Source organism: Tripterygium wilfordii, chromosome 15 (genome assembly GCF_013401445.1).
Source record: "Tripterygium wilfordii isolate XIE 37 chromosome 15, ASM1340144v1, whole genome shotgun sequence".
Taxonomy (NCBI): Eukaryota; Viridiplantae; Streptophyta; class Magnoliopsida; order Celastrales; family Celastraceae; genus Tripterygium; species Tripterygium wilfordii.
In genome coordinates, this window is record NC_052246.1 from 13,595,451 (window position 1) to 13,612,373 (window position 16,923).

Genomic DNA, 16,923 nt, shown 5'->3' on the forward strand with positions numbered 1-16,923 from the left:
ATCATCGTACTGTTGTTGTTGTTGATGATCATCAGGACTTGGTGCAGGAGTAGGAATATTATCGCTGCCATCAATCCGACTTTTAACACGTTTGTCGGATTTCTGGTAAATTCTACACAATACCCAGTTGTCAAGCTGCAAAATCAAATTTGTAATATATGTTAGGACAGATTATGGAAACAATTTGAAAAAAATAATGAAAGAATTGTGGGAGAAATTAATCGCATGGCATGGTATATGGTATATACGTACCCCCATAACAGCATCATCGTCCTCGTCGTCATCACTGTCGTCGTCATTAATCTTGGCCTCAATTTTCTTGTACTCTGGAGGATCACTAACTCTATATTCATGCATAATCCAGTTGGTCTTCTTACCATGAGGAGCTTTTCCTCTGTAGAACACTAATGCCTTCCTAGATCCAATTGTTTTATTGCCTTTGTTTTTAACTGGCTTGTCAGCACCAGTAGCTTTCCAATATCCATCGCCAGCGGCCCGGTTTGGTCGATCTCCATTACGATATTTTCGATTTCTTGGTGTGAAAAAGTACCACTCCTTCTCTCCGAATTCCCTGTATTTCCCTGAAACGGATTAACACAAATTTAACAAGGATGATTTCTTGGTGTGAAAAACGTACCACTCCGATCTCCCAATTCCCTGCAATGTATTTTCCCTGAAACGGAGGATTAACACAAATTTACTAAACAGAAACTTGCGAGTTATAGCAAAATGAGTTTCCCCTAGGGTTTTCCATGAAAAGCAAAAAATTAACCCTAAACTACTTCCATTGTGCCCAATCAAGAGGAACAAAAACCCAAAGGATCAATGATGAACAATATACACCAAGAAAGTCAAAACCAATAAACCATTTTATACATCTACAAAAACCCTAAAAAGATTTTAAGTAATATTCGATCGTAAAACCTGCAAGGTATTCAGGATTGTATTTGTAAAGCTTGACATCAACAATTCTGCTCCGAGGCAATTTCCGGCCGAAGACCTTTGGTGCTAAGTAGTGAGTGATGAGCTCTGAGTCATGAGGGCAGAACCTAAGTCCAGGTGGAAGACTGTCAAAATAATCGTTTTCGAACTTACTCTTTTCGAAAATATCATTCCCATTAACAGTAGTACTCTCAAACATCCTTTTCTTACTGGGATTATCATTCCCCTTCACAGTCTTATCTGTATCTCCGGTGGTCATCGGCACCTCCACCGCCAGCGGTGGTGGTTGTTCAGACTGATGAGTTGTATCCAGAAGGTCATGGGAGGCCACAGAAACCACCTGATTATTATTCAGGTTGGTTTTGGCTTGGTGAGAATCCAAGTCTTCCATGAAGGAATATTCTTTGGTTTGATGAGTAGAGATTGACAAAGATGAGAAACTGACGCATGCAGGAGTGTGAAAATTCCAATTTATATACAACTCTATAGCTCCATTTATAATTTAAAAATTGATAAACCTATTTTATATTGATTTGTATTACGCTTATCACGTGAGTCTTTCTTATCTAATCTAATTGATACTAAGAGATAGATATTTGGATGGGTTCAAATAGGTTTAGTGATTATCATTTTATTAATTACTCAAATTAGTTCGGTTTAATTGAATTTAATAGAAGAGCTAAAATATATATATTTTTTAATTGCCACTTAAATTCAAAATGGGATGAAATCATTACTTCGTTTGTTTTTTTGTTTTGTTTTTTAAATCTGAATGTTTTCAAAATACACGATATACATTGATCAATCATGCATGTTGTTCATATATCATCTTCAATAATAAGCACTTAAAATTAAAAGTTGTTCATATTTTCATGATAAAAAGTTAGTTATCAACATATAGTTAAAAAGATTTCTGTCTTGTTTAATGGTCGTTTAGAATGCTTACCTTTTCTATGTGATCAAAATTATTGTTTCTCAAATATAATCATAGTTTGTTGTTTTGATACAAAGTGGTCAGCATCGTGTATATATAGGATTTAGTTAACAAGTGTCCGAACAACAATGATGATTAAGAATTCACCGCAACATATCATGTGTGATGAATAATCTCTCACATAATTTTTAATAATACATATCCCAATAGAACTTTTTTAGAATTCAAAGCACATTCATGTCATTTATCCAATGCCCTAAGGACACTGGTTAGCATTAGTTGGCCCTCTCCATTCCAAGACTCACCTATATATATGCTAATGATTTGGATCATATCTAATTATATTACATTAATTAGCCAACCTGTAGATTATCAAAACATCTAATTCTGTAACACTATAACACCATCATGCATTGAACATTGGCAAATATTATCCATAATATTGATCACCATGATTGCTCCAGGGAAAAAATAGCACAACATTCGTATATATAAACTTTAAATACTATTTATAAAATAAAAAAAGCCAACTCAAATAAACGACATTCACAATAAATTCCTCTAACAAACGACTAAATACTGACATATTATCAAACCATATAAATCTTATAGGTCTCGAAAAAAATCCTCAGAAACTCCTACACAACAACAATAGTTAGTCCCACAACTAAGGTTAGGTAAATGAATTTACCCCTCAAATTGACGTGGGCGTGCTTTTTGATCAGCTTCAAACTGTTCCCAATCAGTTAATTGATCAGGGTTAGTCAACAATTGTGATTCCCCAGCAGCTGATGGCACATGATGGTCCTGAGTATGAGGATAATTAGAGTGCTGATTAGTGATCTGATTATGATCATAACCAGCAGCTGATTGCACATGATGGTCCTGACTATGAGGATAATTAGAGTGTGAATTAGTGATCTGATTATGATCATAACTAGAAGAAAAATCGATTGGAGCAGGATCACTAATGTAATCACCAGTTCCTAAGTCATACCAACCCATCATTTGATCTCGAATGTGATCAAGCGGATACAGGGACGCGGAACCAATACTATCAAGATTGTTCATGCTACTCCTCAAACTAGTGTCATTAGTCATTAATCCTGTATTAAATGAATTATTGGGGTTGAAAGAGTCAGGGTTAACACGACTGTTGGGATTAAATGAATTGTTGGGGTTGAAAGAGTCAGGGTTAACACTACTGTTGGGATTAAATGAATTGTTGGGGTTGAAAGAATAAGGTTCAGCATGAGTGTTGGGATAGAGATGCCAAGGACGCTCACGCAATTGATGACTACTAGAAGGCATATTGGAATAATGGTTAGAATCAGGATTAAAGGAGTTAGGGGATAAGTGAGTATTGAAATCGAGAGGGCTAGGATTGAAGGAATGAGGGTCGACGGAATTAGGGAAGAAAGGAGTATTGGAATGGAGAGGCTTAGGAGGATCGTGCAATTGATGATGACTAGAAGCCATAAAGGGGTTAGGGTTTGGGTATACTACTGATTGGGGTATTGGGGAAGTAATGTACTTAGAATTTATCATACCCTCCAGCTCTGGATCGTCTATTCCATCCCCGATATTATCAACATCATCACCACCACCACCATCATCGTCGTCCTCATCGACTTCATTTGGAAGAGCCTCCTCGTCCTCGTCCTCTTCCTCTGGTGTACTTCCTCCATCCTTACTATATTTATTGTAAATTCTACACAAGACACACTTATCCAGCTGCACACATATAATAAATAAAAATCAGTATTAAGAACAGAAGAAAAACAGTGATGGATGGAACTAATTGATTATTTTGAACTCGTGTTCATATATATATATACATACCACCATGTCATCGGATTGATTTTGTTTTGAATCCTTGCTTGGAGGAGGTGTGGTAAGAGTATATTCATGCATCATCCAATTGGTCTTGACTCCTTTAGGAGGTTTTCCTTCGTGGAACACTAAGGACATTCTTGCTCCAACTTGGACACCATTGCTACAAATTTTCCTGTCAGCACCCGTAGCCTTCCAATATCCATCACCGGCTGCCCGGTCCGGTCGGCTTCCTTTAATGTATTTCTTCTTCCTCGGAGTAAAAAAGTACCATTCATTCTCTTTGAATTCTCTGTATTCTCCTGTATATATTTTTCACAACATAAAAAACACATATTTGTCGAAGTTGAATTCTCTAAAATCTAACTGCATATTTGTCGAAGTTGAATGATCAAAGTTATCTAATTATAACCCTAGCTAGTGTATACACAAAAACACAAACCCTAGTTCTTGTTATCTATAACATGCAAAACCCTAATATTTTTTAAATGCTAAACCCTAACATTAATCCTCTCCTCCCTCAGAAAAATAATATAACCAAGACATTCAATGCCCCTATACATGATATAATCACATATTTTATGAAAGAAAAAATAAAATAAATATGTGTAAAAGTAACATATTTTGAATGCATGAGAATCAAAATTCCAAAAAAGGAAGAAAGTAGTAATAATGCAGATAGACAGATAAATAAAAGTAGATTATGAGAGAGAAATAACCTGTAAGTTGACGAGGATTATAGTCGAAAACATTAACAGGGTGGAACCTGCTTGGGTGCTTACGGTTACCAGCGACCTGTGGCATAAAGTACTCAATCACAAGCTCCTCGTCGGTTGGGCAGAATCTATACCCTGATGGAAAGTAATCAAATATATCTCTCTCAAAATTACTCCTCCCACCATTAACACCACCTCCTTCTGCATCTTCTTCTGCTACTGCCGCTTCCGGTGGTGGTACTGGTGGTGGTGAAGAGGCATCATGATTGTTTGTGGGCTCAGCAGTACTACTGACGATGAGATGCTGATGATGAGGGGGAGTTTGTGGTGGATTTGTAGTATTGGAGGAGGTAACTGTAACCTTATTGTTCGGCTTGGGTTTCTCACCGGAGTCCATAGTTTTGGACCTTTAGAGGAATTCTTGGCTTACTGGAGATTTGATAGAAAGAGAGAAACGTACGTACGCATGCAGATTGTCTAATATCCGCTTTTAATAGTGGTGGTTTTACGACTCCAAATACATCTCGTAATCATTGCTTGTTCGTATAAACATAGGATTATATTATATCTAAGTCAATTAATTAAGCGGGATTAAGATAAAATCCTTATATTATTAGCTAACATCGGATATAATTATCAAAAAGAAAAGAAAAAAAAAATCATCTAATATTAATCTTGCTTAAATACGTTTCCTTTATTACTTTGAATTTGGATAAGATTATACTAATACCTGTCTTCTTCTCCAATATTTCTTTCTTAAAAAATAAACAAATATATTTTCAACACTCTTTTAATTACTGACTATTGGGCCATATTATTCGAGTTGATTGATAATGGGCTAAGTAATCCCCGAGCCCAAGAAATGTGGCCCAATTATTCTAGGCCGAAACTAAGGAGGTGTGGGCCATATTATCCAAGTTGATTGATAATGGGCTAAGTAATCTCAAGCCCAAGAAATGTGGCCCAATTATTCTAGGCTGAAACTAAGGCGGTGGCGGGAGAGCCGCCCTGTCTCAATTTATTAGAACAAGCAGGCAGTCCGTAACATCAGCATATATGAACTCAATAATTGATGCTTAAATTAAAATATCAAAAACCGTAAACAGTTGATAGGAATTGTGGGAGCGAGGTACGCCTTTCACGAATCTCCTTAAAGAGAAATGTGCAAGCTCTCCGGACAAACTCTTCCCAAGATACAACGCTCCGCAAACCACTAGTAAGCAGCACTTCAATACTAATGGACTTAGACGAACCAATTTAGAATTACACTCTCAAACAGATTGAAGACAAAGAAAACGAGACTTAGAAGAGCAGCAGAATGACAGAAGAAGAAGAAGAAGATTTTCTCTCTTATGAAGCTGCTGCCAAGGCTCTCCTTATATAGGAGGCTTAGCAACAAAAACCCAGAAAAATCACTGATTTTCGGGCTGGCAATTTGACCAAGCAAGGTTGCAACCACCAGCCCATATCTTAGGCTGTTGCAACTGCTGTGGTTGATCAGGTAAGATGCCAGTCATGGGTTGGGTTGAACAGTCCATATTCAATGCATTTGGGCCTCTCTTATGGGCTTATAACAAAGTGCAAAAATGTAAGAAATTATTGGGCTAAGTCTGCGAAGGGCCTGATACGCCCGACAGGCTTGGCGGGCAGGCGCGCGCGTGTGTTTTAGTCTAAGTTCATAATGTGAAGCCTCTCACTCCTACAAAAACTTGGGTGCCCTTGGGCCCAAAGTCTTACTACAACACTTGTGCTTATAAACAACACATCCACATGATATTTTTCCAATGTGGGATTCTCATACACACACTTATTGCACTATGTCCACCATGCTCATCATGGTCACTTTTTGGAGTCTTTTTACATTCAACCAATAAATGATTTGGTCACACTAATTACTCCATTTTATTGTCCTTATAACAAGGATCAATTACCCATAACTTTCATTCAATAATTATTATTGAGCTTTCAATTAATAATGGTCAAACTATAGTTGACCCTCATTTTCCAGCTCCATTTTATTGTCCTTATAACAAGGATCAATTACCCATAACTTTCATTCAATAATTATTATTGAGCTTTCAATTAATAATGGTCAAACTATAGTTGACCCTCATTTTCCAACAACTAATACCTGTCTTCTTCTCCAATATTTCTTTCTTAAAAAATAAACAAATATATTTTTCAACACTCTTTTAATTACTGACTATTGGGCCATATTATTCGAGTTGATTGATAATGGGCTAAGTAACCTCGAGCCCAAGAAATGTGGCCCAATTATTCTAGGCCGAAACTAAAGCGGTGGCGGGAGAGCCGCCCTGTCTCAATTTATTATAACAAGCAGGCAGTCCGGCCTTAAAAGATTAAGGCGTGTCTAAGATGAAGGATTCGAAACTAATTGAGATAGGGGTTTGAAACTAATTGAGATATTTTTCAGGAGTTTCCTAGATCCATGGGCATTGCCCTCCACTTTTGAGGGACTTCGGCCCACTTACCCACGAGCTTCATCAGGGTCTAAAACACCTGTCATCGTGATGCGAATCCGGATTTAAAACTGACCCACTGTTCACAAAGCGGCCGTTCGCCAAATCGTAGGGAAACATTACGACAATGTGATGAAACAGATTCAGACGATATGAGTTATTAGAAGTCATAGCAGAGGAGGTTGAAGCTACTAATCGGTTGAAAGTTGTTGATCTCAGCTCCAGCCGTTAGTTTTAATGTCAAAGCATATACATTACAATATATCAAAATCACCAGGAGGAGAACAGCAAAAAAAATCTAGCAACACCTCAACCACCAACTTGTATCAAAACTTCAGTAATGCATGCATTGATTACGCATGCTTAGATTTCTTTTTAGAGCGTTCTCCAGATGCGGCAATATATGCCTCCGGATTGATATTCTCAGCAGACTTTTGATTTTTCAACTCCTTTGATATTTTCTGCAAAATAGACATCACGTCACATCACATTGTAAGCAATCACTAACCAAAATGGGGTTAACCTACAAATATTTACGAAGTTGACATTATATGTTTTGTTATTACCTTTAAAGACACGGTCATAGCAGCCACATCTATGTTCTGCTCATCGGACTTGTTAGAATCCTGCTCAGCAGGTTCCTGCAGGTGGACAAAGTTTTCTGAGGTTATTGAAAGGTAATCTAAGCAAAAAAGAAATGGCATCGAATAAAAAGTGTATCCTTTGTGTGCATAAATATGAGCGTTTAATTTCTGACAAGAGATGCAAGTGGGAACTGAGCTATCAAGGAACAAAATAAAACCTCAGGTGGGATGTATGCAGCTTCTCTTTTCCTTTTCCTTTCAGCCTCTTTTTCTGCCCGCTTCCCTTGCTTCTCTTGCCACTCCTTTGCTGATTTAATCTTGTCATTCAAAAAGTATTCTCCAGTCTCCAGTTGTATATCAATCTGCAATCTCACATAGAACATTCCTTAACCTAGTGTGAACGGGAGCATATCTACTAAAGTCTAAAGGAACAAAAGTCTATGTTATGAAATGAGGAAGGGAACATGTTCATGACTAAGGGGGGACCTTGACCACGTATTTCATTACATCAACGGGCATAAATAGCAACAATTACAGTCGTCACAACAAAGAAGATGTCCAAAAATAAAAGTAGTTTTTAGGTTAAGACAGAATCTTATTCAGAGGCATTTCACAACAATCATGACTAGAACCAAAGGAGTGAAACAGTGTGAGACAGACCATTTTGTTCAGAAGGAAAAGAAAGGAAACAGATCGAAGAAAACTAAATATTGTATAACTATCAGGAATCCCCTTCTATGCACAGAGAGCGAATTATGAGTAAAGATGCTTTACGAAACTAAAACATGCGAGAGCCACAACAATTGTCTTACCTTACTAGGCTGTTGAGGCGGGGGAAAGGGCGTATATGGTTTTTTCTCTTTACTCTTAACCTTCTTCTGATTAACATTTTTCCTGAAAAAATAAACAGATTAATACTAGCTCTTTAAAAAAAACAACAAATTGGTAAAATAATGGCTGTAAGGAACTTAAAAATGACAAATGATGTACGAATCATACTTCTTAAACTTTGGGAGAAACCTATCCCAACTTTCATTAGCAAGAGCAGGATCCTTTTCAAGTTCTTTCTTCATCATGAGAATCTACAAATGGGGGAGAAGTGAGATATGCCAGCAATTTCAAGTGAAAAATCTATGATAGAGGCATTCCCTAAAGGCAAACTAAAATGAGGCAAAAAACTGTATATGCACCTTTATACTGTATACAGGATGCAATTTATTCAGCATGCAGTCTTCCACAATCTTCCTGACTTGTTTCAAACCTTTAAACGAGCCCATAGCAGCCACCGTATTACCCTGATTGGAGGTAAGTAAAATGATTCAATTTTTGAATGCAGAAATCTCCATTTACCAACCATAGGAATCAAAATTACAAGAAAAATTAGAAATCACCTGAACAAGAATATAGCAGCCTGTCAATATTTCAAGTGCCTGCATGCAGTAATGCAGTACAAAGTAAACCAGTGAATGAAATTGAATAAATATCTCACTGCATACCATGAGAAAAAAATTATTCCAAAAGCAAGCAGCATAATCTTCTTGCACAATTTTCACCCGAAGGACATTTGCAAAGTCTATAAACCCTGGTAATTGTCTGAATCCTTTCTCACCTTCAACGTGGATGAATTTGGTCCCACAAGATGTTGTCTTCGTTTGACAAATCGTTCCTGCAAACAGGAATAGAGATATTAATGTAATAATCCAGACGAAGATTTTTCAGTTTTGCATCCAGCTCCAACTCAAAAATGGGGGCCTTCCATATATCAAGCAGCAAAGTCAATCAATAATAATAACTTATGAGCTATAGCAACCAAGATGAGTAAGACAGCTCGAATAAAATCATATACCAAATAATTTTTGCATAAATTTCTTAATGAAAAACCCAAAATGTAGAAAACTCTATCCCTCGATAGGAAAATCCATCCAATTTTATAAAGAAATACAGGAAACTGGGATGGGGATGAAGATTCCCAGCTTTTAAGTCAGGATAGAAATGGGAGGATATCTTCATCCCTCGGACTGCATACGGAAGTGGGGATTGGGGTTAGTACTATTAAGCAAGGCAGAGATGAGGAATGGGATTCCCTCCCCGAATCCATACAGTCACCATTTCTATGGATGCACATGAAGCTGCGAATGCACTGGATGCCTTTAATGGCCTTAACACAAACAATTAGTAAATCCCTAAGCAATTTGAAAGAATTAAAAATTTAAAATGCGCATGTCATCAAACAAAAAAAAATCTTCTCACTGTAAATCTTCTGAAATTTCAAGAACACAATAGTAATTTTTATCACTGAGACGTACCAATCAAACCAATGCTCACCTTATTGCGAACCAAGTTGCCAACCTTGATGATGTCACATTGCATTTCATCATTAAGTATTTTGATTGCCTACAACACAGGAGTAATTCAAAGCACAATAATCCCATAATCAGACCAGAGAGAGAGAGAGAGGACAAGCAAGTACAAAGATGACCTAAAACATAATTTGCAATTTGTCTCTGGCGAAAAAATATTCTTGAGCATCTAAAGTAATTATTATGGAGCGTAGAAGCAAATCCTACATAACCTTTAGAAAACCAAAACAGCCCTACATGTTGCTGCCCTCTTAAATTAAAACAATAAGCAATAACACCCCCCCCCCCCCCCCCCCCACCCCCCAATAAGCAGGAAAACAATAGAAGGGGATCAGCAAGAACACAGATGATCTTACCTGCCGAGCAGGAACACTTCTTGATAACAACTTAATGAGATCCCTGGCTTTGACAACAATATAAGGATCTCTAGTCTTTCTTGTAGTTGACACCGTCATGGACCCCTCAACCTTACCAGAAAAGAAAACGCAATTTATCAGAAATATACATCTGGAAAATTCACTGGTACAAGTATTTTTGCTAGCATCTGCAGACATACCAGCACATGCCAAAATAAACACATTCACACACCTCAAAAGTAAAACTAATAAACAGATTGAAACTTACCAAATTTAGCTCACATGAAATTCCATACTCTTTCAATGCAGATTTCACCATTGGCCAACACTCTTGCAAGTACTTTTCTGAACCAATACAAAGGTGAAACATGAGAATTGATCCTTACCAATGAAACTCACCAGAGATTCTAAAAAAGAAGCTCTGACAACCTTTAAACAAGAATCCTATTGAAGGCAACAGTATCCTCTTACACAACTTCCAGCAAAATAACAAGGATTGAATTGATAAGCGAATATTAGATGCAAAGTATCATCAACCACTAGCAATTTAAGGTTGTGTGATTCAGTCAAACCAACCAAAAAACGAAATTGTAGAAACAACAAGAATCACAAACTCTTATAGCAAACATGGGCATGCCAAAACATCTCATATGATTTTCAACAGGAACGCCGACCAGATTAATAACTTTTCTGACAGATTATATATGAAAATTCTAACAAATACGTTTAGGACACAAGAGACATTAGCCATGCAAACTTGTGCAAGTAGAAATTGACATCCAGATTTAATTCTTATGCTTTTCAGTACGGCCAAGTAATCCAAACAACTTTTCAAACGAACTTCTCCACTATGCTCTCCATTACTCTTAGAATATCAAACTACTGGAAACGTATTTATGATTACATAATCGTTGAAGAAGAGCCTAACCCCTGTACTGAGGAAATAGGGTGGAGAATGAGCTGACTTCGAGCATGCCACGTTCGTTCCAGGACGGGTCAAACTTCTCAATCGTCCACCTGTCTATGTTCGGGTCCTCATCCCACGGCTTCGGCTTGTCGTGCTTCCCTTTATGCTTCTTCGGCACTGGCTCCACCTCTTCATGATGATTATCGTTTTGATTTTCCATGGTTGCACTAGCAGATGGTCACTATATAGATATTAGATACTGACATTCACATCAATCAAATAAATCAAAAAAAAAAACCCTAATGATACCCACAACAGAATAAAAAAATGTGCGAATATGAACGACCGATATCGATTTGCCAGAGCGAGGAATGATAGGAAGGAACCCAGATTTTTGTTTACCTAGTTGAGGATAGAGGGTGAAGGCCGCAACGGCTTCTAGAGCGGACGGCGGAGAAACCGTTTAGAAGGGATGAAGTAGTGGACGTCGACTGACTAGGGTGGCGGCGAAATTGGATGTCGGGATGGAGGAAAAAAGTTTGTGGAGGTAGAGGCCGGGCCGGGCCTTGCATGATAGGTGTCTAGGTAAGTAGATATACCTTTATGGGCTTTGAACAATGGAGTGGATTTGCATTAATTGGCTGAAATATAGAAGCCGAGCTAGGGATTACTGAGACCTGGACCACCTGGCTCATAGGTTTACTAAAGGAGACAACGTCCAGCCCAGTAAGGTGTAGTTAAGTAAAGCCCATATGAGTCATGTCTTGTATTTTGAAATCTGTTCGTCTCTCTCAACGGACACCTGCGTCTTCTGTCTTCTATCGGTTACTCATCATGTATATGGTGTAAGATTCCTCTAACCTGGTTATCTTAGTGAAAATAAAGTCTTCGAACCACTTTATTTACAATCCTTTTATTTCTTTGCGCAATCAAAATATTATATGATCAATATGTCAATAGTCATATCAAAAACTATCTACTTTCACTTGGTAACGTGTTATGCCCAATTCGCTTAGGCGGGATGGTGCTAGGTTATTCATGTCAATAGCTACAAAAATTTGGATTTCATTGAACTTAAATTTATTCCAAATGATGGTATTCATCCACATTCCTCCTTCAGCCAGAGCAGTAATGAAGAGGCAATAGTTTAAGGCACATGTGGTGCATATAGACACACACAAGTACATCAACCACCAGAAAACTAATACTGGATTCCCTAAACCAGAAGTCACCAATCAAAACCAGTAAAGGACACTAAAACATGACCATTTATTTCATTTTGAAAGCCTACTGCAGAGCTAGAGAGACTCAAAAGCTGACAAATTCCTTCTCCTTCAAGCTTTCGACTGTTTCCTTGAGGCTCACCTCCAAGGGAATGAATTCAATGCCCAAGCTTTGTGCTCTTTCCTTGGACACCTGATAAGTTGGCACATACGGTTTGTCATCAGCGCACCTGCAAAGGTTTTCAGATTGATTTTATGTTAGCTTCTCACTAATATCTCAAGATGAATACAAGACAAAATGAAAGCTGCAACTGGGATGGAATATGGTTCGCTGCTCAAGTTCTATAAAATGCAATTTCATAAATTACTTCCCCTTCAACAAACAATATGATCATGGAGCAGTCAACAGACAACTATTATTTATGTTTCAGCTTCGCTACATATCTCATAATGTAGGCCGACTACTTTTATAATACGACAACTTTTCTTCTTAGCATGAGAGATGTCTCCATAAATACATACATGTGTATAACTCTCCCTACCCAACACCCACCAAAAAAAAAGAAAAAGAAAAAGAAATGAGAGTTAGCATAAACAGTAAAACCTCTACAACTTACGACTCTTTAGGGTTTTATGAAATATCATATATCATTCCAGTGACCACACCAAGTGACTTAATTATTTAACACCCAACAGAAAGATTGATAGGATCTATGACACTAAGCCTTGTGCTTCATTCGCTAAATGAACATATGATATGATTGGTTGAAAACCATAAAAATGAAAGTAACAAGTTATGCAGTACACATCAGCAGAGAGACAGATGCCAATAACCTTATTTAAGGAAGCTTTTCATAGAACATTGCAAACGGCATTCGGATATTGTTGCTCAAATATAAGGAAAAAGAGGACTTACTTTTGTGGAAGTTGGAATGAAGGATAACGATTGTGTAAAATATTCACAACTTCTGAGTAATGTGCAACTCTCTCGACCAAGCAATATCTTCCACTAGCAGATGGAATCTCAAATGCTTGAATATGTGCATTAGCAACATCCTTAACGTCCACCCATCCAAAAGTTGCATTGGGAAACGTTTGTGATCCTGGATTGAATAAAGAGGTGAAAAAACAGGCACAGGCTTTCCAAAAAATAAGCGAGATCACATACTGTAATTTCAAAACCACCATGCCTTAGATGATGAACATAGAGGTAAAATTGTATAAAACTCAGTGTATAGCACTTCTTGAACTATTCTGTTTACTCAATTCTTCTCTCCCAGTCAAAATCTAAATACAAAATCTTCCTTGGAAGCACAAAGTAACTACCTTTTATCAAACTCAGTACTGCAGCAGCACTCGTGTTGAGCGTTGGTTGTAAGAGAGGTCCAATAACCATTGCCGGGTTTATTGCAACCATATCAATACCCTTCTCCTTGGCAACTTCCCAAGCAGCATTCTCAGCCAATGTCTTGGAAAGCACATACCAGAGCTAAAATACAAAAGAGAAAGAACATCACAAAATAGTAATCAAAAGGTGCTACAATGAGCACATGGTACATCATTCCCTAATTTATCAGTTTAATAAGAAAGGGTCCGTTTATCTAATTCAGTATATTAGCGTAATGTAGATATTCCAATATGCAGAACCTTAAGATTAGAATCACAAAAAGGTTATTCAAGAAAACAGAAGATCATCCATACATTGGTTTTTGGAATTAATTATAACAATCATGTCTCTTGCATTCAGAAATAATGACAATTTGCCTTAATTATAATACCTTTAAGTTCATGAAAATTCCAGATATCAGTACACATGCATATGCATATTGTAGAGTGCCCTTAGGTTTTGAAAACAAGTTCTTTCAAAGAAACAAAAGAATGCTAAATTCAATAATTGCATTTGATTGATAAGTACATTGCAAAAATATGTTGCAATCACGACTTGGATATTTTACTAGCTTCAAATCACAGTTCTTTCAAATGACAGATAACTTGAGCATGACAGTCGCGTGCAGTATGAGAGAACTGTAATGCCTATGCTGAATAAAAGTATCTTTGCTGCATGCAACACGTATCAAGAACATTTAATGTATTAGATACAGTATTTTGTCTAGACTCTAAGGGTGGTCCACGAGAAGTTTATCTATAACCACAAGCATGACTAACTCTGAATTTAGAGTCTATTCCACATCCTGAAGAGATCTTGTTTCATAAAAAACACAAGCCATATGAGAAACCCCATCAAACATAAGGGCTTACGATATTTGAATGATCCATGATTTTGATGATGTATTACACTTTATAACTTTCCATGAGTATTAAATCACATATTTTTCACCCCTACAGACCTTGAGCATGTTGATGTCATGGACTCATGGGTGTAGCAACATTTCTAGAATGATAATTATCAGATCTGTACAATAAACCAAAATAAAATAAGAATAGGGGTACGCTGTACGCACTTTAGATTCCCTACAAAATTCTGGATCAGAAAACCAAGTTTCATCAACTACAACTTCAGGAGTTCGAGGTTTTCCATTGTATGCAACTGCGGCTATAGAAGATGTCAAAACCACTCGTTTGATTTTGGGGAATTTTGCACACGAGGTGAGAACATTCAGTGTTCCCTTAACTGCTGGATCAAGCAACTCTGCCTGCAAGGAGAAAGGAAAGATATTTAATTAAAATACAGAAGAAGAGGCCGTGATCATGAGATGGCTCAAAGCCTCAAACAACAAACAATACCATCTCTAGTTCATAAGCAGATTAATCCCCATCAAATATCTATATATCAACAAAAATAAGCTATAACAACAGTGGGGAGAATTGATACTGCTATACCATAGAGTTTCATTTGCGAAATGCGAATAAAGTGAAACATATACATACAGGAGAGACATCCAACTATTATTGGACATGGTACAGGACTAACCTGTGGATCTTTGACATCATGGTAAAAAGGAGATGCAGTATGAAAAACACCTTCACAACCATCAACAACGGAATCAAAGGAACCTTCATCCAGTAAGTTTGCTTTGAACAGCTGAAGCCTTTCCTGAGCTCCATCAAGTGCACGCAGGTGTTCTGTCTTTCTAGGATCATCTGTAGAATTGTGAGGACGACAGGAAAATTATTCTACTGATGGTAATCTAATGTGTACAAAGACATAACAGGGGAAAAAAAGTTTTATAGAACCGTCCAAACAAAAAAAGGAAGGAACAATGAATTAGTGTTATCAGGCAAAAGATGAGATCATTAACTGACTCCTTAACCTCATCAATCAGAAAAAGGAGGCAGCATAGCTCAAACAGAAGCGCATCTTTGTATGCAGTGAATTAAAGCTTAATATAATCATACATTCACCATTCAATAGCCATCATTAGTAATGACAATGAGATGTCCATTTGATCATGACATGCAACTGTTGGCCCAGTCTTGATCACTAACACGACATACTACACACCAGAATGCTTGAACAAAAACACTATTGCCACCTTGAGCTTTACACGGTTGCAAAACTTGCAGAATTCCATCACAATCGTGCAACTTTGGCTCGCTAAAATAAACAACAAACCTCAAACCCTTTACCAAAAAAACAACAGTGACTAATTTTATTTTTTTTTCAAATTTCAAGAGCAATTCAATCTCCTTGAAAGAGGGTCGGAAGAGAACATATAAAAATCGTAAATTTCTTTAAAGCAAATATCAATCTGGTGTCATCAAATTCGACTATTCGAGAGACCCATCAGCTAATTCGTTCCAAAAGTGAAACAAGCCACAAAAACTATAAACGTCCGTGGACATGTGCATGAATGCAAGATCAAAATAGGAAATTCAGGATCGCACACAAGTTTCTCAAGCAATAAAACAAAACCGGAAAAAAAAAAGGGAAACAGAAAAAGAAAGAAACGGATTGAAGCAACTGACTAGGGTCACGAACGGAGGCCTTGACAGTGTAGCCACGCTGGAGGAGGAGCTTGACGAGCCAGGAAGCAATGTACCCGGAGGCACCGGTCACGCACACGATCTTCCCTGCTCCACTGCTCATTTCTTTTTTATGCGTCCGTCGTTTTTATCAGATTTGGCTCTGTTTAATTGTTTATCCGTCCTTGGTTCTATTTATATATGCATCATTGCATTGTTTAGCAATTGACACTGATAGATTGCCACTAACCTACTCGGCTACTCCTCTTATTTCGTTGGCTATCAACCGATCAATATTCATTGGATAATAAATTTGATTATTCTGATTGACTAACCAACTCAAAATTTTGAAATACCTAATGGATTAATATTATTTTTGCACACCAAAACATAGCTAGAGTTTCAATTTACACTTTATTGTTTAAAATGTTTCAATTTGGTCACTCAATGATAAAATTGTTTCAACTTGATATCTCGAGTAGATTTTCTCACTTTGGGGCAATCAAACTACACATGTGGCATGGGGCAATCAAACTGTACATGTGGCATGTTGACTGTCCAAATATTGATTGCCATGAGTGACAGTTTGACTGTCCAAAGTGGAAAAATCTGCTTGAGAAATAATTTTATCATTGGGTAATCAAATTGAAACACTGACTATCTT

General features: G+C 37.3%; 2 protein-coding genes across 4 annotated transcripts; both read right to left on the minus strand.

Moving 5' to 3' along the window:
* Nucleotides 1–7,002: 7,002 nt before the first annotated feature.
* Nucleotides 7,003–11,667, minus strand: LOC120016189 (KRR1 small subunit processome component). Of its 3 annotated transcripts, none has more exons than XM_038868842.1 (13): nt 11,515–11,667; nt 11,134–11,339; nt 10,474–10,550; nt 10,206–10,316; nt 9,815–9,883; nt 9,099–9,155; nt 8,881–8,919; nt 8,680–8,784; nt 8,489–8,571; nt 8,302–8,383; nt 7,708–7,851; nt 7,472–7,546; nt 7,003–7,366 (listed from the first exon to the last, which is right to left on the minus strand). In XM_038868842.1, the coding sequence occupies exons 2-13, from the start codon at nt 11,330–11,332 to the stop codon at nt 7,259–7,261; spliced, it is 1,149 nt and encodes a 382-aa protein (XP_038724770.1). In that variant the 5' UTR covers nt 11,333–11,339; nt 11,515–11,667; the 3' UTR covers nt 7,003–7,258. The 3 variants fall into 3 exon arrangements, with proteins under 3 accessions (XP_038724770.1, XP_038724769.1, XP_038724771.1); XM_038868841.1 differs by having other exon boundaries at nt 11,134–11,353; XM_038868843.1 differs by lacking the exon at nt 11,515–11,667 and having other exon boundaries at nt 11,110–11,245.
* A 492-nt stretch (nt 11,668–12,159) lies between these two features.
* LOC120016353 (phenylacetaldehyde reductase) lies at nt 12,160–16,477 on the minus strand. Its single transcript, XM_038869090.1, has 6 exons — nt 16,263–16,477; nt 15,268–15,437; nt 14,798–14,989; nt 13,662–13,824; nt 13,252–13,438; nt 12,160–12,565 (listed from the first exon to the last, which is right to left on the minus strand). Exons 1-6 carry the CDS (start codon nt 16,381–16,383, stop codon nt 12,421–12,423), a joined length of 978 nt encoding a protein of 325 aa, XP_038725018.1. The 5' UTR covers nt 16,384–16,477; the 3' UTR covers nt 12,160–12,420.
* Between the last annotated feature and the right edge of the window lie 446 nt (nt 16,478–16,923).